This window comes from Staurois parvus, unplaced genomic scaffold (assembly GCF_062004578.1).
Source record: "Staurois parvus isolate SC_StPar_1 unplaced genomic scaffold, SC_StPar_1.0 ptg000347l, whole genome shotgun sequence".
NCBI lineage: Eukaryota > Metazoa > Chordata > Amphibia > Anura > Ranidae > Staurois > Staurois parvus.
In genome coordinates this window covers 12,775,586-12,802,247 of record NW_028318143.1, presented here as the reverse complement: position 1 = coordinate 12,802,247, position 26,662 = coordinate 12,775,586, and the positions used below count along the sequence as shown (strand labels likewise).

General features: G+C 36.7%; 1 protein-coding gene across 7 annotated transcripts in view; it reads right to left on the bottom strand.

The window, feature by feature from the left end:
• ELAVL4 (ELAV like RNA binding protein 4) overlaps window positions 1–23,401 on the bottom strand; it is a 164,650-nt gene extending 141,249 nt beyond the window's left edge. For 2 of the 7 annotated variants that reach the window (XM_089684451.1, XM_089684456.1), the window contains exon 1: window positions 22,544–23,015. In XM_089684451.1, coding sequence (XP_089540577.1) covers window positions 22,544–22,660 — 117 coding nt within the window. In that variant the 5' untranslated portion in view covers window positions 22,661–23,015. Of the gene's footprint in view, window positions 1–14,322; window positions 14,494–15,132; window positions 15,509–22,543; window positions 23,016–23,104 lie in introns of those variants that run through there. The other 5 variants (XM_089684452.1, XM_089684450.1, XM_089684453.1 and 2 more) reach the window with 5 other exon arrangements.
• Window positions 23,402–26,662: the final 3,261 nt, after the last annotated feature.

Genomic DNA, 26,662 nt, shown 5'->3' with positions numbered 1-26,662 from the left:
GCTTGTTTTAAAGCCCATTTAATGCTTGTTAAAATAGGTAAATAGCGTTATGTCCATAACTTGGACATAGTTCTACTTTAAACCCTCTAACCCCTGACCGCAAAATTCTCTCAAACCCAGTCTCTAAAATAACCCCTACCAGTGTCGTCCTAATAGCATCATGGGCCCCTGGGCAAAGTAATGCACTGTAGCCCCTCCAGCCTGCACCAATTTACACACATATTTATTAGCACTTTCAATAAAAGTTATTTTAATCAATAAAAAATGCCATAAATCAAAGAATAATCTACACAAAGGGCATAGGACTGGGGGGGGGGGAGGCAAAAGGGCAAAGTACAGGAGGGAGTCAGGAGGGCACAATCCTTGGATCAGGAGGGCACAATACAGGTTCTGGGATGCTACCTGGGCCATCCTGGGCCAGCTTACTAAAAAGTGTGATTATCCCGGCAAATCTGGGACAGTTGTCAAGTATGATGTAATTCAAGATTATCATGGGGCCCCCATGCATCTGGGGCCTCTGGGCAGTGACCAGTGGTGCCCATGCATTAAGACAACCCTGACCCCTGCTCTGTTCGAATAGTCACATTTAGAACCAATCAGAAGATGTTTATACCCATCCTATCTGTTTAAATAAAAAAGTTCATGATTGGAGTAAACCTTTAAAGAAAAAAACCTTCATATTCGAATCTGCCAAAAAAGCGCAAATGGAATCAGATTGGTTGGTATAGGCAACACAGACACTTTTATTTGCAGCAGTTTCCATAAGTCAACCCCTCTCCCTTTTGGGCATCTATTCTCAGGTGCCAAAACTCTCATTACTATGAAATCAAAATCAACTCGAGAACACAACAAAGTCAGTAATAATTTGCATATATAATCTTATATGCACTAATTAAATATAAAGTAAAAAAAGAACTCTATTTGTGATTTAAATTTTAATCATATCCAGTAATAGTCAGTACAAAAAATGGTAATTTTAAATGAATAAACTAGCAGGAAAGGAGTCTTTGAAAATTAAACATAGAAACATTAAGTGTTAATTAAACTCTTGGGGGTGATAATTCAACATAGTGCAAACACTTATAATTATATACCTGGAGGATATCAAGTTGACAAATATCTTTCAGTGCAAAAAAGTAACCAATCAGGTTTTTATGTGGGTACCCATAGACTTGAGATGGCAGCCAAAATGTTTATCTGTAGAATAGTCAATATATAGATACATGCTTGAATAGGCCAAGAGTGTATATTTTTTCACTGACTAGCCATTCTGACTTGAGTTTTATCTTGGGGAAACAATAGTGAACAATTGGGAAAGTCAAAGGGGGGCCAATTATTTCTTTTTTCAAGACTTTTTGGCTAGATAGTATCTGGCCAACCCTCAGTCAAGGATTGCTGCTACACATATGATCATATCACATTTATAATTATTCAGATCAGAAGATAGTAACGGGTCTATGAACACCTTAACTGTTTAGAAGTCATGCCAAAGGATCAAACATCTGATTGGCAATCAGCTTCCATTATATGCTCCTAGTTCCAAATATCACCATGAAAAATGACACACAATGGTAAAAATTAATACTTCATCCCTGCAATATACTTCATGTTCAACACACCCTATGAATTGAACAAGGTTGCTGTAATAATTAACAAAATTTGAGGTAGCATTTACCCAAAGTTTTGGTGAAAGAGGTTTTTGTGATATCTCACCACTTTGGTCAATGGAGAATGCAAAATTAAGATTTTTTTGTTAGGGTTTATTGGGCTATACACAGCTCTTGAGGGTCACAGAAGCTCATTTCAAATATCCTTGACCTATTCTTCCTCATTAGCCACACTATTTTCACAGAAGGTAAAAAACAGATGTCAAAAGAAAAAGTAAAATAAAACATTTAAAGTGACAGTACAAAATAAAAAAAAAAGAAATAAATAAAAAGAATACGTTGTATTTATTTATTTAAATTTATAACTGTATTTATAGATTTGTATTTATTTGTTTATAGATATTTTATATTATTCATTTAAAGATTCATTTATAGATTTCACCCTATAAACCCTGTAAAATATAAAAAAACTATACATTTAAAATATCTATAAATAAACATTATCAAATATAAATAAATCTATAAATATAAAATATCTATAAATAAATATAGATATTTTATATTTATATGTATTTATAGATATTTGTATCTTTATATTTGATAGGGCTTATTTATAGATATTTTATATTTTGTTTACATTTTTATAGGGTTTATTTATATTTTTTTTTTTCACGTGTGACTCACAACTTTTATCCAGGATTCACACCTTTTTCCAACTATTTCTAATTAGAATAATTAATGAATTTTGGGTGAATGTCCAATTAAATTCAATTAGAAAAGTGTGTGAATCTTTGTTGAACCTGATGTGAAAATATAAATACACTTAATGGAATAAACAAAACTGTCCTAATTATACCACCCCCCAAAAAAATCACCCTCTAAAGAAAAAATAAGTAGTAGTAGATTTTTTTTTTCTACATTTCACCTTAGAAGTCCAGTAAGCGAAATGGAGTTTCCACTTCACCAATTCCTAGTTTGCTGTAAACTTTTTTCTCTTAGAGGTCAAAAACCACAAGCCGCTAGTGATAAAATAATGATTCAAATCACCAATACACTTGAAAGGTCTCATATGTACGGACATTTTCTTGGTTCATTTAACTCAACTCAAACTAATGAACTAGTGAAAATTCAGAGTAAAAGGAAACCATTACTGATGGTGGTGCCGCACTTGCTGCCTTTGTACCTTGGGTGTTACGTCCTGCTTCTGTACCTAGTTTATTTTTGTTTTCTTTCTTTTCTTTTTTTTTTCACTGGTGCAGTTGTTGTAATTTAAAGTTGCTAACACAAAATGATGGTGGAAAATGCATGTAAACAAGTGAAAACATAACAAGTATAAACATGATAAAATCACATGTGCATTTGCAGGCTTCAGGGAATAAATAAATTGCATTTTTAATACAATGTCTATGTACTTGGCCCCTTAATGCCCCCTCCAAACCATGTGCGTTGCAGCAAAGCATGTCAGTATGTGTGATGCATTTTGATGATGTTCATTTTGAATGACGCCCTATTGCACAATTACAATAGCAAACAACACACTTGCACTGCAGTGCACAACATACACATCGTGTGTTGTAGGTGCTGCGATAAAAAAGGATCATGTCTATTTTTTTTATGTATAAGGGTGCACAGCCAGCCAATCAAAATGAAGAGACTGCCCTAACACAGCATCTCTTAATGCACAATATCGTGTCACATTAATCCAAGTGTACTAGGAACGGCTTCCAAAGGAAATGTACTTGGTCATCCCTATTATTTATGAAATAGGGTGCATAGCCAGCCAATCAAAATGAGCAGCCTGCCCTAATGCATCAAGCCTCAATGCATGATAATTACATTAACCCAACCCTAATGTAAAGGAAACCTGTACCGTGGAAAAATGGAGGCCGCATAACTGACCTCTCTTCCTGAAAATTCTAATACTCTTTGTGTCATACTGAATGGACGGATTGCTGGTTTCTCTCATTTCTATAACACTGACCAGCAACAAATATGAAGATCAGGAGATCTTATTCTGACTCCAAGTCATTGATTTATAGTATTAAAGCCAGAGGATCGATATAACAAACAGGCACCCAGCATTTTCAGAAGGGTCTTAGCAATGGCAACCTACATATTTCCATGTAGTACACATTTTCATTACATTAGGTTAGATACATTTAGAAGCAAAGAACTTAAAAAATGAAAGAACGTTATGTGGTGGTTACCAGAAAATCTGATGTTTTTAGGGGTTGTTGTGGATTCCGAGGGATGACTGAGCCTCATAAAGTGCTGTATTAATTAAAACAACATAGTCAAGGCAATTGTTTCATCCTTACAATAAAATAGGATCATTTCATAACCATTAGTGCCTCACTGGGCTCAACAAGCTGTGGCCACACGTACAGGCATGAGCCAATAAAGTTTAAAGGTTTACAGTACATGCGTATGTTGCTACTTATACCTAACACATTCCCGATGATCAATCCATTCAGAAATGGTATTTAGGCACTGGGTGAATATCAGTTGGATAAATCATATCTTTTGTGGAGATCTCTAGAAGTCTTGCCCATATTGACGATTTTTCATCTATTTTACATAGTGGATAATGCAGCAAGACAAATAAGACTTAGTGACAGCATAATGAATCAGAGCCTCAGCAAGGAGGTCTCACTGCTGGAACCTCAAAAAGGTATGAAAAAAGTGGATGAATGGGCTGAACAACACCATCAATATCAGAAAAATTTGCATCGGCTGGAAAAGATAGTCAGCATTTTTTGGCAGAACCAATCCTTGTAGCTCCTCTACATACCACCCATAAGTTAAAATATTCAATATAGAGAGCACCAAGCAATCCATGCTGTGAGATCACACATCCCGTTCCTCCTTTTTTCCCCCTCAGAAATGGTATTTAGGCACTTGGTGAATATCAGTTGGATAAATCATATCTTTTGTGGCGATCTCTAGAAGTCTTGCCCATATTGACGATTTTTTCATCTATTTTACATAGTGGATAATGCAGCAAGAAGAATAAGACTCAGTGACAGCATAATGAATCAGAGCCTCAGCAAGGAGGTCTCACTGCTGGAACCTCAAAAAAGTATAAAAAAAAGTGGATGAATGGGCTGAACAACACCACCAATATCAGAAAAATTTGCATCGGCTGGAAAAGATAGTAAGCATTTTTTGGCAGAACCAATCCTTGTAGCTTCTCTGCATACCACCCATAAGATAAAATATTCAATATAGAGAGCACCAAGCAATCCATGCTGTGAGATCACACATCCCGTTCCTCCTTTTTTCCCCTCTTACCTAACACAACTGCAATCCCCAGCAGTACTGAATAGGTTATTCCATCAGGCAGAATAAGAATTGCAGAGTTTTGTTAGCTAGCTCTGCACTTTACACTGTGCTGCAGTCACATCTCGCCAAATGTGCGTGCACATCCATTTAACCAACCTTATTACCCCCATCCCTTCAGTGCATACAATCGCCCTCGCCCTATATCCATCCAATTTAATTAAAGATTCTGTGTGCTTCTAAACACTTTCCTAGCTTTTCAAGATCACCTGATTCTCTAGGGAAGCGATATAATGAAGGATGGCGTAGAGCAGTATATTTTCAAGCTGACTGTACACCATGTCTTTCATGCGGGGTCTGGGTGGAAATGATACTGGTCTCCATAAATTAAAGATGGTTTAACTACTTCATTGCCTAATGTCTGCAGCATTTGAGGATGTGTGCGCTTTTGTAGGTCATATTCTAGTACACCAAGCTCGATCCCCAAAATCAGCTCTAAGTTAATTTTTCGGACTGTTATCAGGGATAGTTGATGCTTTCTAGTGTAAGGCAAGCCATAGACATGTCGAAATCTGAAAGTTCTGTCGAGCAAAAATGGAAATAGCTCATACGATTGGGCCATCAATGGTTTCATTTTTCAAATAAAAATCCATCATGTTGGATCAGGCACTTTCGGTTGCAGCACTAAAATCACCTGTCACAGCTGGCACACTAATGATGTGAAAAATAAATGTTTCAAAATTTTTTATTTGGCTTTTGCATCGCCTATGGCCTGCTTAAAGGTGACCATTTAGACATCTGAACTAACAGATAGCTGCTGTTTTGGGGCAAAAAAAAACGTGGTTGTAGAACAGCCCAAAATAATAGAGACCATGGAGTTGATTTACTAAAGGCAAATAAGCCATATGCTTTGTAATTGAATTTGTACTTTGCAAGGGAGATTTCTTAGTAATGAGAGGAAGCTCTGCTGACTTCCATCATCTAATCACGAACAAACAAAAACAGTTTTTTTTCTTTCCTTACACGTGATTGGGTATAAAGTGATTTTTTTACCACTATGTCAAGGGAAAACTCCCTTGGAGATGTCAAATTCTAAGTGAATAACCTATTTGCCTTTAGTATATCAACCCCCATCTACCAATTTTGGGAATCCAAACATTGACAGAGGAACACAAGTGTAGGTTTTTGCCACCAGTGATGTACTTTGGACTGGAATATGCTGTGTAAGAGCAAATCGTTATGATTATGCCCTTTTATGTGCCCAAATCCTGTAAGACAACAAGATTCGAGGGACCTATATGCCATGAGTAAAACAGGGAGTGGTTGACAAATCTTAACTGCAGAAAAATAAGGAGCACAAAGACAATCGATTGATGAGGTAGGTGTATGCAAATAGCTGTCTTGTAATATCAGTGAAAAGCCAACACGTATCATTGGTAACAGAATTTCCTTTTTCAGGGTTTGAACCTGAAGGGGATTAACTCTGAAAAGGATATTGTATATGTTTGTATTCGTACAGTGCACAGATCCAGTCCTAGCTGCTCTCAAATTTGTGTATCATACACTCAATAGAAAGCTCTTTCATGCAATAAAATCAGAGTTATGATGGTAAAGGCACTACTGTAAAGGGACACCAGGAAATGGGGTAAGACACCCTGCTATCTGTAAGGAGTACCCAATCTCATAAAACATTTAGTCCTATAGGGCACATATAGCAAAGATAAGCGGGTTGATTTACTAAAATCGGAGAGTGCAAAATATGGTGCAGATAAGCATAGAAACCAATGAGCTTCCACTTTTTTTTCTGTCAAAGCTTAATTGAACATGTTGAAGTTGATTGGCTACCATGCACAGCTGCACCAGATTTTGCACTTTCCAGTTTTAGTAAATCAACCCCATTCTGTCCGTTCAAATGTGTTTACAGATGCCCACGAAGTAATATTATAAAAGCAAAATAAAAGTTAACAGGTTTGGAGCTGGTTTTTGCTCATGCAAATTGACTCCATCTTTCTGATTCTTTCCTGATTCTTTTCCTGCGTTAGGTCCGATAGCTCATGTGTGCAGAAATAATATTTTATCATACATACACTGACTCATTTAAATAGTGTCTGAGAAATCTTTGGCAATCTTGGTAATCCAAGCCAATATAAATATGTAAAAAAAGTGTGCAGCCTTGCTTAAATTATGTTTCATTAAAAAATAATATATGTGTTTACATACATATATTGCCAACAGATACAAGTATGGCTAAGTTTTGGTCATAAAGTTAAAAAAAATCTGAATTAATTTGCTAAAATTTCTGTGTTAATTAAGATGCAGGTTTCTATGCAGTTGCCAAAGGCCTAAATTTTATTGGCAGACTGGATACTCACTCTAATGAGTTTATTTACTAAAGTCAAATAGGCTGTTCCCTTTGCAAGGGAATTTTCTATTTGCAAAATAATTTTCCCTTAGCTTACTTTATGTGGTGAAGATTTATTTTGCAAAAATATACCCAATGACATGCAAGAAAAATAAAAAAAAAGTATGTTTGCTTGCACATGATTGGATGAAGGAAGTCAGCAGAGCTTCACCACGTTCATTAAGAGAACATTTCCAAAGTGAACAGCCTATTTGCCGTTAGTAAAGCAACCCTTCGAATGAGACACCAACCAGCTCACTAATATAGATAGAACATGCATAAATCCATGATTGCAAGAAAATTTCACAATACCCTTTTGAATGGTGGTTAGACTTCCTTAAACATGGTCTCATAGCTATTTATTTCCATCATCCTTAGTGCTACAGCATTTTACACAATACATCAGCATATTTATTTCTCAGCATGTGTAGTTTTTTCAGTCATCAGTCTTTACTTGTGAAGGAGCTCAAAGTCTAATGCAACACCAAAATTTTTCGCAAACTAGAGCCATTTCAGTCTGACATCGGGTAACCTACAGATATGCTTTTGGGATGTCCTGGGTAATCACCGAGGATGGAAAAAAAGACATCTCATATGTAGCTTGACCGGATTTTTAAACCTCCCATTACGTTTTGAAACATGGATCAACTGACTTACAAAATTACAAAAACTAAGGTGTTTTGTATGTGTGTGTATATAAATATATATATATATATATATATATATATATATATACATAGACACATATATACACACATTCTCTTTTCGTACTAAAAAAACAGTAAAGAAGATGCAGTTGACCACTGGGCAATACCTAATAAATAGTAAAGAACACCTTTTGTAAGCTATAAATTCAGACCATGGAGTTTTAATATATGAAGCAAAAAAAAAGAAAAAAAATGGACACAGTCGATCTAGACGTATGTCAACTTTAGTGATATTAATCTAAGGTTGTTACCTGTTGTTGGCAGGGATGTCCCCTATTTTACCTTAAAATTATAATAGGTTTCTATGTTTTGCTGTTATGAAATGCATTAGTTGTGGAATCTGTACAGGAATCTGATACAGGCTTTATGATATTAACATAAGTAGCAGGTTTTTTAAATGACATATTCAATAAACGACCCTCTCCCTTCTGTGTCCCTTATTTTGAACGTATGCTGCTGCCAACTCTACCGCATATGGCCAGCAAATGGCCTGCAGACTGCCAGGGCTTCAAAGACCTGAGGTCAAGCATGTTAATATAACCTATGATGCGCCTTAAAGCTTTATGATGATACGTATCGCACATCTCAGCGCAGTATATTTATGAAATAAAATCTAAGGTTGGTATTATAAATAAAGTTTTTTGTTATAGTAAATCTCTTTTAAAATAGAGGCCTAGTCTCAAGGCATGGTTTTATTAAAATGAATTCCTTTACTTTTCTTGACTAGGCCATGCCAAGTCATTCCCATTTCCGCTTAGGCCATAAAAAAGCCAGCGTAAAAAAATTATGACCAAATAAGAAAGTCCATTCCACCTGACAAGATGCTTTTTGCTGCCTCACTCTGTTATTAACAGTCATGATGCTACGTGTATTTTCATTGTAAACCATTTCTTTAATGCGTCACTTTCTTTCCCGTTTTCTGGGTGGCTGCTTCCCAATGCTTATTTTACGAGTCTGTCATTTACTGTGGAGCAAGAGTGACAGAGCGCTGGGTCAGAGGTCAACGCATAACTGCAACGTTTAAAGGTCCCTTGAAATCAATGTAATGAGAAACAATTGAGTATGCAATACATAAATTCCTTTCCCATTGGAAAACAACGCCTGGAGCTACTGCGAAAATCAGACCTGATTCAAACTGAAAATCATTGTAATAAGACGACTGCTAGGATGTCTAATATATTCATTAATGTGCTTATTTTAACGGGTTTGTTGTCAGAGGGGCTGTGGAGCATACATCTGTAACGCATCATTCATTCTATGATTTATAGCTTGTCACATAGTTATATCTCAGAAAATGTCAATATAGTTACTGTAACTGTGGGGGGGGGAAGGGAAGAATAAATGGACCAAAAAAAAAAGGCATGGGATAGGGCTGCGTCATCATATGCCCTATCAGTCTACATAAAATTGAAAAACTTTACAAGTATAAAAGATAATGGTGTAAAAAAATGTAATTTATGTAATTAATGTATCCATGCAATGTTGGAAGGTGTGCAGATAAGTGTAATGTGTGTAATACTAAATATATCATATATACAATATATGTGCACTATAGTGCAGAGCTAAAGGGGAGAGCAAGGACATGTGTAGGGCCCAATATATCCAGGCACACATCTTCAAAACTTGGAGAAATCAAATACAGCTGGGAAAGATATAATACGTATAGACGTACAAATATGTATATACGCATATAGACTAAAGACACCAAAAGCAGCACATGCACCCACATTCACACACCTTTACAACTCTAAAAGGCTTCTTGTGCCTACATGTAGACCTCGTAGATTCCCTCTTCTTTGTCTCCTTAAGACTATCTAGTTTGTTACTTATTGTAGACTTTTACAGTTATCTATATCCATGTTGTTTTTGTTGACTTAATTTTTTTCCTAATAAAAGCTATTATTTTTACAGAACATTGGACAGACCATCCAAACACTGGTTTTCTGGCTACATTCAAGTTATGACTTGTTTTCGAGAAATAATCTTTTCCACATGGCCGATCCCATAGTAAAAAAAAAAAGGCACACATTTAGCTAATCGTTTAACCTTCACGTGCTGTCACCTTTGTGGATAATTAGTCAACCTTGAAGACATTTAGGAGCACAATGACAGAAGGAGGAGCTATTTGTGGATGGTTTCCCCCCTCCAGCATGGAATAAGATGTGTGGGGTTTTTTTAACCAAAAATTCAATCCTTGCCTAACCCTAAACACCCTGATGACATTGAAAAAAATGCTGCATTGCAGTGCTCCTTCTACACATCTATGCATTAAGTTGTCCCATGAAGAAGACGTGGTGTGTAAAAGAGACAGAAAGAGCAAGAGACTAAGTCTAGTAACCATATAACCTCTCAGGGGATTTTTTGCTTTCTGTCTTTCTCTCTCTCTTTTTTCTCTTCATACCATATGCACATTCACAGTCATTTTACCCAAGCTGGCTAAACACACAGCAGGGATGGGACACCTACTTAGATGAACAGCCTACAAGGCAAATGGGATAGCTAGTTGTGATGCTGAATGCAGGACCTATACAGCATTCATGCCTCATCCTTTTGGCACACAAAGAGGTAAAGCAGAAAAAGGAGGGGGGGGGGGAGAATCCATGCAAATCAGTGGCTGCTGTGAGACACTGATCTTTTCAGAACAAAGAGAATCACAGGAATTGGATTTTTAAAATTCACAATAGGCAGCAGATCCCGTTGCTGCAAACAGACAGGCTACGGTCAAGCCTTGGGCTTGATAGGAACGGCTTGGGCACACTTGGGCCTTAACGCATCCATCAGATTGTTGGGATTTATTTAATAAGGCAGTTCAGGTGATGTGCCAACTGCTATTATGCCTAACAACCAATCAGGCTTCACCTTCTATCAAATAAATGTAATAAGGACTATGAGGGATGACTACTGATTGGATGTTTTTGGACTAGTGCACTTTCAACATGAGTTTTTGTCTTAGGAGTTTAATCTCTATTAATATTTATGAGACCATAAGGTGTAAAAAGACTGGTATAGAGTACAAATACCACTGATAGATCAGGGCTCAAGACTTCATAGAAACTTATACAGTGCTTTGGCCACTGACATGGTGCTTCAGACAAAAAGCAAGGGCACGGTGCAATAATCCATGTCGACCAATCAAAATTCATTTTTATCTGTTAGACTATAATAAATGTAATATTACAGGAATCAAAACATCAGTATTGCTTTACACGCTGTGTTATAGAATAAACCTAGATAAATATGATTCACAATACACAGCTAACTTGGTAGGACAGCAAAGTGTATCCACTGCTGGTTTAATATTGCAATACCAGATCAGCAAAGATAATTAGTTGTTAAAGGGCACATGAAACCAGAATATTCCAGACATCAGTCAGTTGTACAGTTGCTTATCCTAGGCTAAAGTACTTATAAATTACATTGGGATATTTTAGTAAGAAACACACTGACTATTTCAGCAAGCTACTGCAACAATGAATCTGACTATGCATAGCGTGCGTAGTAACCTATAGCGAAAAATCAGACCTTAGTTTACTGCGGCTGGATCAGTTCAGAGATGCTTTTGGATTGGTTGCTATAGGTCACTATACTTTGCCATGCATTGTGGTCAAAGCTGTATGTGTTATATGCACGGATACTAGTGTTTTTCTCAATTGCTGTAATTCCAAGTTTCCCAACTACTTTCCAGTCCTTTTGATAGTAAATCCTTGATCATAGTCCCTATAGAGCTTGTGATTGAGTGTCCTTTGCTCAGACACTATAGCACAACTACTGCACACTGCCACCGAAACCAACGCTGCGATCAAGCGAGCTGCAATCTGCGCTATATACCATCTCATTTCAAAGACAGCCAAGCAGCCACCAACATCCTCCAAGCTGCAAGTGTAACTGTTGGAAAACTCAAGTTTCAATGATGCCTCCCATCAACATTTGAAATATGGGCAATCTATTTGTTATACTCTTGAAATGCTTTAAAAAAAAAAAGAACACCAGGAAAAACGTGCGTCCTTTTAGGAAACAAGTTTTCGATTTTGAGTTGACTGTGATTTTTTTTCTAAACTCCCTCTTCCTTGGAAACCTTTGGTTGACTTAGAGGCAAGAGGCAAACAGGAAGTGTCTGACAATAAGTTAATCAGAGTGCCATTAAGTTTTCCACTTAAAAATGAGCAAGCAGTGGCATGAATATAAAGCGATTGGCACTAAGTAGCCGTAGGGACATCTGAGAATATTTGAAAAGTGATAATATATAAAGTTTGAATACTTGTACAAGTTGGATGGAGGGATCAATGGACACAGAGGTAAGAAGATTTTAAAAGGCACATATCATCAAAAATACGCGTATACATATATAGACACCCAAACATACAAACATGTATACCTGTATGTAGGTGACATACTCACATAATTTTCCCTACACACTGGCATGTTAGCAAGACTTATTGCATGATACTCTACTATAACCAGAAAGGAATGTCATTTGACAATGCACTTAATACATGCGTTGTAATACCAACACTTACACTATCAGTCTATAGCATTATTCATTTAGTAAACAAGACATAAATTGAAGTGTAGTGTGCATTGGAGTGAAACACATCGTTTGATTACAGGGTTTAAATGTCCCCTCCATACTGACGACGAAATGTATTTCTCCCCCATAACAAAAGCCTAGACATGGATGCATGTAAATGCATTTTTCAAACTTTCATATGATATTTCACAGTTAGTACACAGCAAGCAGAGATTCCACAGAAGAACACAACCTTTTGTGATAGAACAAATATAAGATCATAACTATGAGTACATGCTATAAAACAAGGTGATACAGAAAGCCATGGCTTGTGGAATATATAAATTGTATTATATTTGGAACAGTACTGCTATTCGTAAAGTCTAACACTTTAATCAAAACTACACCAAAATAATATTTCCTTTATATGGGCAGTCTCACATCTGAATATACCATGTGTAATTAGAAAAAAAAAAGAAAAAATACAATAAACTAAAATGACATAAAATAAAAGCATAATGTGTTCCTTCAAAATAAAGGTTCACGGTAAATTCCTCTCACTTTTTAAATCCAAATGTAAAAATAATCTCAAACTATCGATGACAATGAAATTCAACTTTGTATACGTGTTAACTATTTTTAAAAAATCAAGTTTATTCCTGCATTCTGTGAGCCATTCATGTTGGTGACCAATAAACTTAAAACAAAAGTGCTTTTTTTTTTTTTTTCCTTAAATGATATCAAATATACTCTCTGCTTAGTATGAAACAGATGCTTAAAAATAGTGTTTAGTGATTCACTGTACATCTGTGCTTGAGCTGTAATTAGCACCTATATGTACGGAATAATTAAAGTTGTGACTGCATTAAAGAAGAGCAGATAATAGAGGTAACCCCGGTCTTTTTTTTTTTTTTTTTCACGCCGCTTGCTATATTCCCAAATGATTGCCACCTGCTCCCCTATCTCGCCTCTTTCCCTAGCCGTTTCCTCGGCAACCTTTCTCTGGCTTCCCCTTGGAGCGATAGCTTTCACTTACAATGCTCCATCTAATCTTGTTTGTTTTACACCCATCAAAACAAGCAGACAAAGACAATTCCTTGAGAATGAAGGCACTGGGTGGGGATAAGGAAGCTTCAATTTGCTAGAACTGGAAAGTATCTTTAGTCATTTTCTTTTTTTTTTTTTTAAGATTGCCGTCCAGGGCAAATTTGTAGGGGGGGGGGTGTGTTGCAAGGAATCGGAGGGACACAGATCCCCGGGTCCCCGCAGCATTCAACGACATGCCATGCAGGTCACGACTGCGAGATTCAAGTGTGGCACTTTATACCCATTGTCAGAAAGGCACACAAAAGGAGCGTCAAGTAGCTACATGGTCAATGTTTTGGGAAAATAATAATAATAATAATAATAATAAAAAAGACAGCTCTACTTATTTAACATATGAGCATTCTGTAGCATTTTTTTCTTTTTTCGTGCTTTAAGGCACAAAGCTTTTAACGGCGGTGTAAAAAAAAAAAAAAAAGCCGCTGACACGTCCAAAGACTCATGTAATTCAAATGAAGACTACACAGCATCAAGTAATTCTGTGATAGACGTTCACTGACATTATAGTTGTCAAGGTACCCTTCCTAGATTGGCTGCAGCACACGCTGAAGGAAGCAGTGAGGCGTTCGACAAGCTAGTGCATGAATTTCTCATTAAAAAATAAAAGGCAAGGAGAAAAACAGTTGTAAATGGAAATAACTGCTTGCGGTCTGAAATGGAAAACGGAACAAAAAATTAAAAAAAAAAAAAAGATACAATTCACCGCGATCCACTTACCATCTTTAAGCCATTCCACTCCATCTGTGATTATTGAGATGGAGCCTTCTAGTGTGTCACAGTGTCAAAACCAAAAAGAGCCTTATGTAAAAGCTGACATTCCTTCTTACAGTAGCGCTGGCAAGAGATGCTAGGAAGGACACACGCGCACACACACACACTCACACACACACACACACACACACACACATACACACACTCACACAGAGTGCGCGCTGTAACACACGCCAGCCTCCTCCTCTTTTATGAGGTCACGGCAGGGAACTCTGAAATACAATATGCAGCATATACCAAACCCCTATAAATCACTCTCATGAAAGATTACCATACCAACTGCGCAGACCAACCGAAATTAGCAGCGAAGGGTGAGATGCTATTTTTTTTTTTTTTTTAAGGCTTGGTCTTTTCTCATTTTTTTCCACTAGATTTTGAGAGTCTTTGTGTAGAAACACAATGGTAGAAATGAAAGCTCACACGATATCAGAGGTTAGATGGAAATGGGCGAACGCGACGCTCCACATACTTCATAGGGCGTTTGTTTGTTTTTTTGCGATAATAGGTCTATGGTGTTAACGTACAACACAAAAAAAAAAGACCTTGAAAAATCTTTTTTTCAAAAAAGCATTCAATTTGCACGTGACAAATCACTCGAGAAACACACACACACAAATATAGGCGCCCACCACTACAATCACTGAAGCAACGGAACACCAAGACCACATTAACAAGAGATGCAGACAAGACAGACTTGCAAAACTGAATGGAACTTGGAAAAAAAAAAATGTTAAAATAAAATAAGGTGCCACCTACCATCACCATTCTTAAAGGTTAATAGTGTCTCGCTGTGTGCTCCGACTTTTCTCCTTGTAATTGTTATTTTCAAGAATGCTTTATTAGGTATTTGTATTAAAAAAAAAAAAAAAAAGGAAAAGTTTTTTTTTTATTTTTGTTTTCTGATGTCTTTTTCCAAATCCACGAACCACCAGGAAGAAAAAAGAATATCCCAACAACTCGTGTTAAAAAATAAATAAATGAACAAATAAATAATGTAAATAAATAAATCAATTGCTAACACATAGAACAAGGCAAACAATGGAAAATAAATAAAAATCTAAACAAAAAATAAGGAAAGAAAAAAAAAAGAAAGGAAAAAAAACAGAGAGAGAGGGACTGTGATGATGCCTCTCGAAAGTAGGGTGTAGATATGAAAATTGGATACAGCCTTGCCTTGAAAATTGGCTAGATGCTTGCATGCATTTATGGGACTATCTGTCAGATAAAGACAGTATCTGATTGGCTGAGTGGGCTGGAGAAGGTGGGGCTAAGCAAGGTGCTATTGAAATTGCCTTCTATCAGACTGGGGAGCTTAACTGTTTGCCTGCTGCAATGGGTTTCTCCACAAGTTTCTGTGACATATGTTGCTGCCGGAGCCTGGGGGTTAATGGCTCAGTGACAGTCCCTGAAATGCTCTTTGTATTTGTCATAAATGACCAGCTGGGAACTTCTGGCTGAAGAATATCAGTTCACGGGTCATTCCTAGCATGCTAACTGTACTAATCCTAATTATTGATTTTAACATTACACCCAGTTGAATAAAAAAAGGGGGGGGGGCAGAATCAGCACAATGATGGCGGGGAGGGAGCCCTTTCAATGCCATTTGCTGCTTTGTTTCCAACCTTGGTATCATTAACAAAAAGGGTCCTGATACAACTAATCGTCAAGAGCTGTACAAAGAAGTATATTCAGAATAATTCTCTTTCTTTCTTTTTTTTTTTATATAATTTCATGAACTTTTGTTTTTTGTTTAACACAATAGAACAACAATGATTTCAGTTACTATTTTAAGTGCTCTATCTAATTTTGTATCTTTATTCATGTATTTTGTTGTGAGCACAGCCAGCCTATTTTTGGCATAATTATGGGATGGTGCTGTCAAACAGAGAAGTGATTGATGCAAGGGAAGAGGTTCTGCATCAGCCTTTATGTATGAACCTTTTCAGTGCACTAACTCTGCTGGCTCAAGACTGTAAACTTGAAGAGGACAGAAGAAAGTTATTCTCTTGACCTTGAGACCCATTTCTTGCTGGTCAGCAAAGTTGTTAATTGAATATTCGGCTCTAAATTATACATAATTGTGAATCCCTCGGGGGAATAACTTGTCTTTTTTTCTGCTACTCTGAGCATGCTGATAATATTAAAAAATGATTCAAACGCAACTTGATGTTTTGGGGAGGAAATGCCGTTGTGGTTATAGGAGGAAAAAATGAAAGGTTGTATATACTGTACAGCTTGTGGTTGTTGGCCTTTTCGTAACCACCTGGGTTTTGTCTCCTTAGCTATGGGAAATGGCATATTTCTAAAACAATAATTTAATTCATAATACAAAAATTTCAAAGAGCAGTTGGCCGTTCTTCCTAGAAATATAAGTGAGGATTTTTTTTGTTTGTTTATGGGCTCAACCATTTGGGCCTGGAGCTCCTTCAGTCATTGAGGGACCAATAATTTCCAGTTTGTATAACAGATAGTACTGCAAAAAAGTCTGTGTGTTTGTTTTACCAAAACTAGAGAGTGCACAATCTGGTGCAGCTGTACATGGTAGCCAATCAGCTTCCAACTTAGGCTTGTTCAATTAGGCTTTGATGATAAAACCTGGATGCTGATTGGTTTCTGTGCAGAGCTGCACCAGATTGTGGACTCTCCAGCTTTAGTAAATCAACTCCAGTGTCTTGCAAGCAGTAACGTTGAAATTGTAGGTGTACGGATTATTTATTGACTACATATGGGCCAACAAACACATAGGTAAGTGTTATGCTGCCAAAGTGCCCATGTTGACTGAAGGCTATGTAAGTGTTGGAGAAACATTCCACCAGGGTTACTTACTAAGGCTCAATGGGATTGATTTACTAAAACTATAGAGTGCAAAATCTGGTGCGGCTCTGCATAGAAGCCAATCAACTTCAAGGTTTTGTTGTCAAAGCTTAACTAAACAAGCTGTAGTTAGAAGCTGATTGGCTACCATGCACAACTGCATCAGATTTTGTACTGTAGAAAATCAACCCCTATGTGGACCATGCAATAACCTATAGCAACCAACCATAATTCATTCTTCCCTTATCTGAATTCTAGGAAAATGTGGTTGTTATGGGTTACTGCTCTTTTTAGAATATCAATGTCTTTTTGAATGCTTCACCAAATGAACACAAATATATACATAAAGCTGTTGTAACGTAGCCATGCATCACACATGACAGTCATACCAAGTAATGGAGTAGCTAAGACAATATGATTTCTACAGTACCTACTGGTATTTATGCTTCCAAGACAAACAAAATATGCAACCCAATTTTATTAACCACAAACATAATTTCTTTGCATAAATGACGGGTAAAAACAACAATTCACAATGTCTTATGTGCGTATTGTTTGGCTTAATATTTTCTGTGGCGGCACTATGATATCAGACATTCCATAATATACAACAAGCATTTTGTGGGATCTTTTGTTTCAGTGATTAATGTCAGAGCGGGAAGAGATGATTATCATATAGATTTTCCGAGAAGACAAATTTTGTAGATAGAATGGGAGGGCAATACGTGACTGGAAGATCAAATTTAGCTTATTCTGAAAATATGGCAGCCTATCCATGCACCGTATTCTAAAGCAAAGGATCATGGGATGAGATTTCAGAGAAAAATAAATGGCTCATTTTTTAGAGATGTGGAAACATGACTTGCTAGCTTTGCTTGCTGATAGGCAGACAACTCTGCTTACCAAATTTTCAAGCACATTAATCTAACACCATGCCAAGAAAAGGTGGAATATTTTTGATACTTTTTGGATAGGTTTAACAAAAGAATTTTACACCCAAAACACAGGGTCCCCCTGCAGACAACATTCTGACCACTCCTCGGTCATTGCATTTATCCTTCTATGATCCTACTGGAGGCAGCAAGTCTTACTAAAATGGCAATTTTGTTATAGTGTAACATCTACACAAGTTGTATCAACAATTTTCTTTTAAGGGCTAAACCCCAAACTACTGGGCAAACTACAGGGTGATCTATGTTTTTTTTTATTAAAGTCTATTTCAATTTTATTAGTGTATATAGAATTATGAATTCCTTGACTAAAAGTCAGGGCAGCTTTGTGATGGCCAAACATGTCCTTACTAAATTAGTTATTGAAGTTAAGAAACTGAATAATTTAATGTGTGTTAAGAAAGGTGTGTAAATTATTTACTTTAGCATATAGTGGTTTATAGAGAAAAGCCTAGGCCGAAAGTTTTTCCCCACCAGCAGGACCTAACCATGGACTTCTAAGTGTACCTTGAGAAAGAAAACCCAGCATAACTTGACCTTCTCTAGTACGATGGTCCAACATGAAAGGTTTAAAGTGGTATTAAACCACCAACAACCAAAAATGTTATATGTTACAGCTTACCAATCATTAGATATGGTGACTGCATTAGTTTTCTTTTTCTAGGCTTTTCACCTGATGATCTGTCCAGTAACACACTTCTTATATTAGAGTGCCCCCATTCTGGATGAAGGAGAACAGGGGCACCTTTGGACAGTGGCATTGTCAGTATGGGGGGAGGGGAGTGTTAGATGTATTAGCAGATTTAGACACAATAACAAATTGAAACCAAACTGTAGCTAACACTTTATAATCAGCTACAGCAACAGTTTTTTTTTCTTTTGGGATAAATGTTTTACAGAGATAAAAGCTGGTCATTGTAAGTACCCCTGTCAGTAGATAATGGTTTATCTCAATCTTCTAACTGCTGCATCTGCATGAGAGTTTGTTCTGTGAAAAAACAACAGATTTACTGGCTGGATCACCAGATAAATACATGGGAAAGAAAACCTAAAAAAGGAAACTAATGCAGCCATCACATCTGAGAATTGGTATGCTGCAATATAATAATATATAATTTTAGGTTTAATTCTGCTTTAAGGTAACAAAGTAGCCTCTACCTTTGGAAAAATGTATCCACAAAAAAACACAATATATTGAGTATTACGACCTTAGCAAGATATATTACTTCCTAAGTGCTTATATCAAGAAATGCTGAACTACACAGATGGCCAGTCTTCCCTGACATTTCTTTTGAGTGCAGATCTTAGTTTATGTCTCTATTCTGTATTGATTTAGCAATAGAATGCTAAGATTGCAATGTATACTTAATGAGGCAGTGCTGAGTGCTATGGCTATATTCAAAGTATTGTAACCCAGAGCAACCAATAAAATGTTGGCTTATTCTGGTCAGATATCCAAAATGTGAAATCTGTTCGGTTTGTAACATATTTGCGCATAATTAATATACTTAACACACATAGGAACTGCACGTACTCGCTCTTAAACAATTATAGGTCTCTGAAACACAGTAGAATATAATATAAATGTACCCCGCAACACAAATTGTGGAATGTATTAACCCGGGCGGTCCCATTACTTATTGGTGTACATTGCCATAATCATTGCAATACATCCCCAAAAATAAAACCCATATACAGTCGTGAGAAAATTTTGAACAAATTTTCTTCATTTTTGCATGAATGGCTTTTCAAATGTAATGTGATCTTTTTTTAAATTATTGAATCATTGGATCATTGAAAAGTACAGTTTTATTGACAAACATAGAGTGTTTTCTATTTCCTTTATTGGACAAATGGTTTGATCGGTCAAGGTCGTTTATAAAACTAGTATGCAAGCCAATAAAGTTAATAACTAGTGGAACCAAATTTGATGGAGCCCTAAATAAATGTTTTGTTTAGTTGCTTATTAGACCTGTACATTGCTTTGGAGGTAATTAATCTATTTTTGTACAAGAAAAGTTTGCTTTCATGCCTTTTTTTGGGATGTCTTGCTTGAATGGCCTGCTTTGGATTATGCAACCATTTTTCAACAGTTCAAGAGTCTGTATTGACCATTGCAAACTATGTCATGTCTTCTGAAGTTGTTTACGTGTTCCCATATTTTGAATTGTTGTTGAACTGCTTAGTTCAATGTTTTTTGAGTTGTAAATCATGGACAGACACACAGACTTTTTGCAGTAATATTTGTTATACAAACTGGAAATTATGGGTCCCTCAATTACTGAAGGAGCTCCAGGCCCTGAGACATCATTACATTCCCAAGCCATTATGCTCCCCTCCTGATTCAGAGTTGGGATCAAGTTTTGGTATTGGTATCCAGAGTTTTTGTTTTTCTCCAAACACAACGCTGCATACATTAATCAGAATGTTTACCTATTGTCCTAAGAATAGGATTGCATTAGTATTGAGGAACATCCAGGTGGTTTTTAGCCGACTTGAGATGGGCAGCATTTTTTTGTTTTTTGAAATACAGTGGTTTCCTCTGCGGCAACCTCCCATGAACCATACTTGATAACAGGTGTTATCAAGTGCAGCATAATGACTGCAGATCCTTAGCTGTCACTCCAGGGTTCTTTGACACCTGCTTGAAAATTGTGTGTCACGACCTTGCATCAATCTTTGTAGGATGTTCCCACCTAGAGAAAAGAGTAATGGTGCTGACACAGCTGCCATTTAACCACCCTGGCTAATAAAGGGCCCAAACCTTTGGAACTTTTCAACTCTTATGTGCGTCAAAAACTTTTCTTCTGAGATTTTCTAAAATCTCTTTTAATAATGCCAAACTGCACAGCAGCGGGACTCTTTTGCAAGAATAGGTACCAAACTTTTTTGGGCAATCCAGTTGATCAATACCTAAATTCACTAGAATGCTTGATGCTCTTTTTAAGACAATCTTTTTTTAGAGATCAATGATCTTGGTGGTGTGACCTCTTTTCTAACACGAAAGACAGATAAATGTGTATTTTTGTTAAATATTAATATCTATATTTACATTTAGCTATTAATACAGAAATCAAGAAAATTCAGTTTAACGTGGTTCCCTATAATTGCAATTTTCTGATCTAGCTGACACGTTTTCCAGATACCTCTTTTATATAAACATATGCCATTGTACTTTCCTATATGTCAACATGTTGGTTTTAAAGGCATCCCTAAGTGGCACTATAGCTTAAGGCTACAAGAATTAAGTACCAGCATGCTGTCAGAGGGGGCGCTATCTACTAAAGCCTTAAAGTTATCAGTTAACCCTTAAGTGTTTGGCAATCACCTTAAAACTAAAGCAAATATTATGCTTAAAGGAATAAACCAACCAATCCTTTCCGGGATAATAAAGCCTTCAGCAAAAGTGCTAGTAACACCAACATCACAGTAATAATTAAGGTAACAAAGTAAAAGTGCATAGAAGTTTGCATCAATAATAATGTATGAAAGGTGTATTATTACTATTCCGAGCAGGCATTTTTTTTTTATATTTTAGTTTAATAATCTGCCATTATGCTAACCTTGCATATTTCTAAATACAGCGAGTCTAAGTGGCCTATGGTGCCATTAAAGTAATAACATGCAGGTATGTGCTATAAAATACAGTCAAAGCACTATATATACCCTATAAGTCACACTTCTCAAAGTCGATATTACACTCAGTATCAATATTAATGCACTTTAAGATCATACTTATCACAGTTTCTCTTTTCAAAGAAAAAGTAGTAACACATCAAGTTCAAGAGTATAGAATATTATGGTAAAAGAGGTTGTTGCCCATGTAACATGCATTTTTAAATTAAACATAAACCAATGTATTATGGTAACGTAATTCTTCCCCCACTATAAGAACTATATCTATTCCATTTACAAGGCAAAAACTGCACAAATCTTGTTTAGATTGCAGTACATGACCTGTCTATTATGCACTATGCAGTAAAACCAACTTAAATCCTTGGTGATGCCGTCTATACCTCACCTTGCATTACAGAGGCATTATCATTCTTGTAAATAATGCATGTTTCATGGCTTTTTTTGCATAGCATATAAAACAAGACAATGCAAGTAGGGCAAATCACAGAGTGGCTTCATTACTACAAAGTCAAACTGGAAAAACCATTTCCTTCATCAACATGGTACAGCTAGTTTTAGGGCTTCACTCAAAACTATTAACTCTGAGATGTGGTGAAGCACACAGCATTCTGCACTTGCTAGGATAATCTAGGCTCAGACAGACACTGCACAGCATAAAGAGAAGGAAGAAGAAAGAGAGAGAAAAAAAAAAAAAACAATACAGACACGGAACTCGTGCACAGCCAATTCCTCCAAAATCAAATCAAAAGGTGATTAGATTGCCTTACCCTAAATGAGCAGCCTTGTAAGTCATTAGTGGCAGCAGACGCATGTAAAAGAGATGGATTCATAGTGTATCTCTCAGCCTGTCTCCAGCAAACATCCTTTCCAAACGGTATGGACATCTTAACATCACAAGTAAATCTGCAGCGTCTCTTATGGTCCAGATGGGCTACACCACAAGCCAATTCAGCATTAATAAACACCTACTCTGGGCAGCTTGCAAGTCATACTTCGTACTATCATAGGCAACAGCAGTCGACTGACGCACTCATTAACCTCTATGCTGTCAAAAGGACCAGGAACGCAATACACTGGAAGCCCGCTTGGCTGCAAAGAGGTTTAAAGATCAGTGGAGGGAAGACAGCAAAAAAAAAGATTCTTGATTTTTTTCGATAAAAAGAAAAAAAATACAAACAACAAACCCTCTTTTTTTTTAAATTGTCAAGATCAGGTTAATTTGTCTTCATTTAGGAGAAAAATTGGAAATCATTCTTCATTACAGCAGTTTAAAGTCAGCAGGCAAAAAAAAATTGTTAGACTCGCATAAGAAAGTGTCAAATTGTTACCTCATTATTTAACAAAGCAGCATTAAGGGTCCTGGTGATTTCAAACATCTTGTCAGAGAGTAACAAAAAGGAGCCTTTGCTATGCTCCGTCTGCAAAGGGGGTCTGTCCGAATTGTTCTTTTTTTTTTTTTTTTCTCCAAGAGAGTCAATATGAAGATTCCCTAGAGTTCGCACATCAGAGCCTCTGTTCAGCTTGCTGGATTTTCCCCCTGATCAAGCACGTAGAGTACAGATGGATACAGCAGCATGGACTGCTCCCTTGCAAGGTTACACTGCTACAAACATGGCTGGTGTTAAAAGTATTCTTTCAAAGTAACAATTCAAAGCATCACCACCAGGTGGTTTGTGAGCACACATGCAAATAACCTTGAAAACGAAGAGAAACCTGGAGCTTTTTGGTTGGATGTGCTGAAACAGGTATATTAACAGCTAGCACCATGACTTCTGTCCCTCCAATCAACCCTTGTGCAGCCTGTCGCTTGTCACTGCCCACTAAAATCCCCCCCAACCCCCCACCACCACTCAAGAAATACTTCTACATTCCAAAACAATCCAAAGCTTCATCTTATGCTTCCCATTAATGTAAGCCTCACAATCGTCCTATCTGCATTCCGTCCTGATGTACAAATAAACCGTTGGCACATTATATTGCAAACTAACACCTAATTTATAGAATCCGATATCGGTTGGGATGTAGTTATAACTTGCCTTGCAAAATAAAATGTCTAATGCGTTATCGCTGAACTAGGCCAGCGTACAACAGGGTAATGTGAATCTTTACATTCAATGCAGTGGTATTTTCTATGCAGAACCAGTTGAGCGTTTGAAAGAAAAAAAATGAAGATTTCTTTACTGCTCGGTTGCTGCAATTGTATGTTGGAAGGGATGTCTTACATATATTCATTATCTAATTAGTATCAAGAAAGACAGCATAGATAATAGAGAGTTTGCCGTTTTTTTGTGTCAATAGATTATTATTAGTTTTAAAGACAAATACAGAAGATATAGCATACACAGGTGCTTGGGAGCTTTTGCTGTACTGTATAGTATATAGAAAGGAAGAAATAGCAGAAACAATATTGCACAGCCATTTTGGATCAGAAAATATTATCAGATTGAGAACATCATATCTGTAAGACAAAGAGACATCTCCATCATGAAGTTTATGTTTCGTGAGTAGAACACAACTCCATTCAAGGTTGCCAAACCTTCGAGAAGGTGGGGTATGAGTTACAACTCAGAGCTGGTGCTTTTTCATAGGAGAAAGTGGTTCTAACCAAAGACGGGACTTCTGTTGCATTTGGCGTCAACTGGTATTTCCAGTGTCTAACAATCGTAGTTCTGGCCACCAAGAGGATATGCATAATGATGGTGTGGTATGCTGTCGGCCACTGCTCTATCCCTAAGTTCAGTAGCACTAAAGCTGGATTGACAGGCATTAATATTCCACTTAAATGTAACAGAAATGATACTAGATATTTTGTGCCAAAAGCTAGTTAAACATTTACATCCCCAAACCATATGATATTGAGATCTTACCTTTCTGCAATCCTGCCAGCACATAGGAGAGCCAATGTAGGAAAATTTGGATGAATGTAGTGGCGTGTAGTACCATCTGGACATCATTTTCTGGGTCAGTTCCCAATAATTAGCATTGTTTGTCACAGTATATAAAGCTCAGAAGGCTTTGAGCCATTGTGTATCTGAGAATTGTGGTTTAAAGTCTAGCTCCCATTTCGAGTGTTTCATTTTTGATGGGATGTTTAAATCAAAAGTAGACTTTGCATCATGTCCTAATAAACTTTTTGATCTAAAAAATCCATTTCCCTACCAATCATACAGTTGATGCACATTTTTTTTTTACCTTTTTGACTAAGGTTTAAATATAAAGTTTATAGTAGGCAAAACTGCCAAATGTCTACAAGTTGATCTATGGGGTCCATATATGACTGAAGCTCTCCTATATTTACTGTGTGTAATGCATTCTACAGAGGACAAAGCAGTATTTCCATTTTCTGTCCAGTTATCTGTTTGAGCTTCTAGTAGGCCTATTTGGTTTACCAAAGAAATATTTAAATACCATTTCCTAAAAAAATAAGCATTCCAACACAACATGTCAACTGAAGGTTGTTCCATAAGATAGGAAGCGTCCCTTGTTGAGATTCATAACTACAATCCCATCGTTTTCAGTTTTTTTTAGGATTTTTTTACACATTTTTGATTGATGACTTTTTCCTTAAAAAAAACTCCACCTTTATTCACACGCAGACATTCTTGAAACGTCTACGTTAATAGGACACCTACAACAGAATACAGCTCAACAAGCCACAACAAGGTCACCTTATAGAATTCTGGCAATGTAGCTTTATGGTATCTCAAAATGTTAAATCAATAATACATCAGCATCCTGTTTATTGTACTAATGTGCTTCAGTGAGAACAGTTCAACAAGAAGCTTATGTTCAAGACCGATTTTAGATCAAATGGGCACAAATAACAGTAGATACCCTTGATCTTTTTTTATTTTGCAGTCCTTATACATAGCTGTTTAATTGTTGAAAATAAAAAGCAAAAACACAAACTTTGATCTCACTTCCAGCAGGTCATATGCTTAGGTTGGATTTTTGGGAAGACCACTTAAGTCAAAGTCTAGACTGACAATATTTTTGACATGGTTGTACACTCCCTTTGCTTCATTACTTTATCACATAAAAACAAGACTTGTGCATTTGATTTTAGGGTGGATTGCTTGCTTGATTGCTTATAGTATATATTTCTTCAAATATCTGAAGCACAAAAAACGGGGCCTAGAAGGACAATAAAGGTGTCATGAGGACTGCATTCCCAAGCTCTGTGGTGCTGCTTATATCAGAGATTGGAGGTTTCTAATACAGGGAGGGTTGGATATGGTGTAGGGCCTAAAGAGGTAGCTGTGCACTTTGCCTAGGTGTCATTGTAAGATTTTTGTCTCTTCTATCCATGGAAAAGTATCATCCAATCTCATGGTAATGACCCCCTTTTCTCCTTTTTTGTGTCAGATGACAAAGACCATAAATGGGCTGATGTCTTAGAGATACAATATCTCCTACTGCCAGAATGTACCACCATGCCATCAAAACATACTGCAGTGTTCTCACTGACCTGCTCAGAAGGTGGATGTGGTGAATAGATGGTGCTAAACACTATTATCTCTTCAACTTAGAAAAAAAAGCAATTGGTTCCCACTCTTGTAAAGTTTTAAGAATCTCTCATTATTGCCAACTGAGGAACACCTTCCTACCCAAACCGTTCATTGTGATGTTTGTTCTGGATACATCACTTGTAATGGTCAAGCTACTACACATATGGGTGCTTCTATTCAGTAAAGCAAGGTGCAGTAAGCCTCAACCAATCAGATTTTAATGTCAGTGATTTGACTTTCTTTAAACTTTTTTTAAAATTACCTATAATACTGCAAGATTAAATCTTTTCCTAGTCTGAGGTGTAGATAGAACATAATTTATTTGTAAGCCTAAAAACACCCAAAGAAATATAATCATGGACAAAGCTAATTGTACCC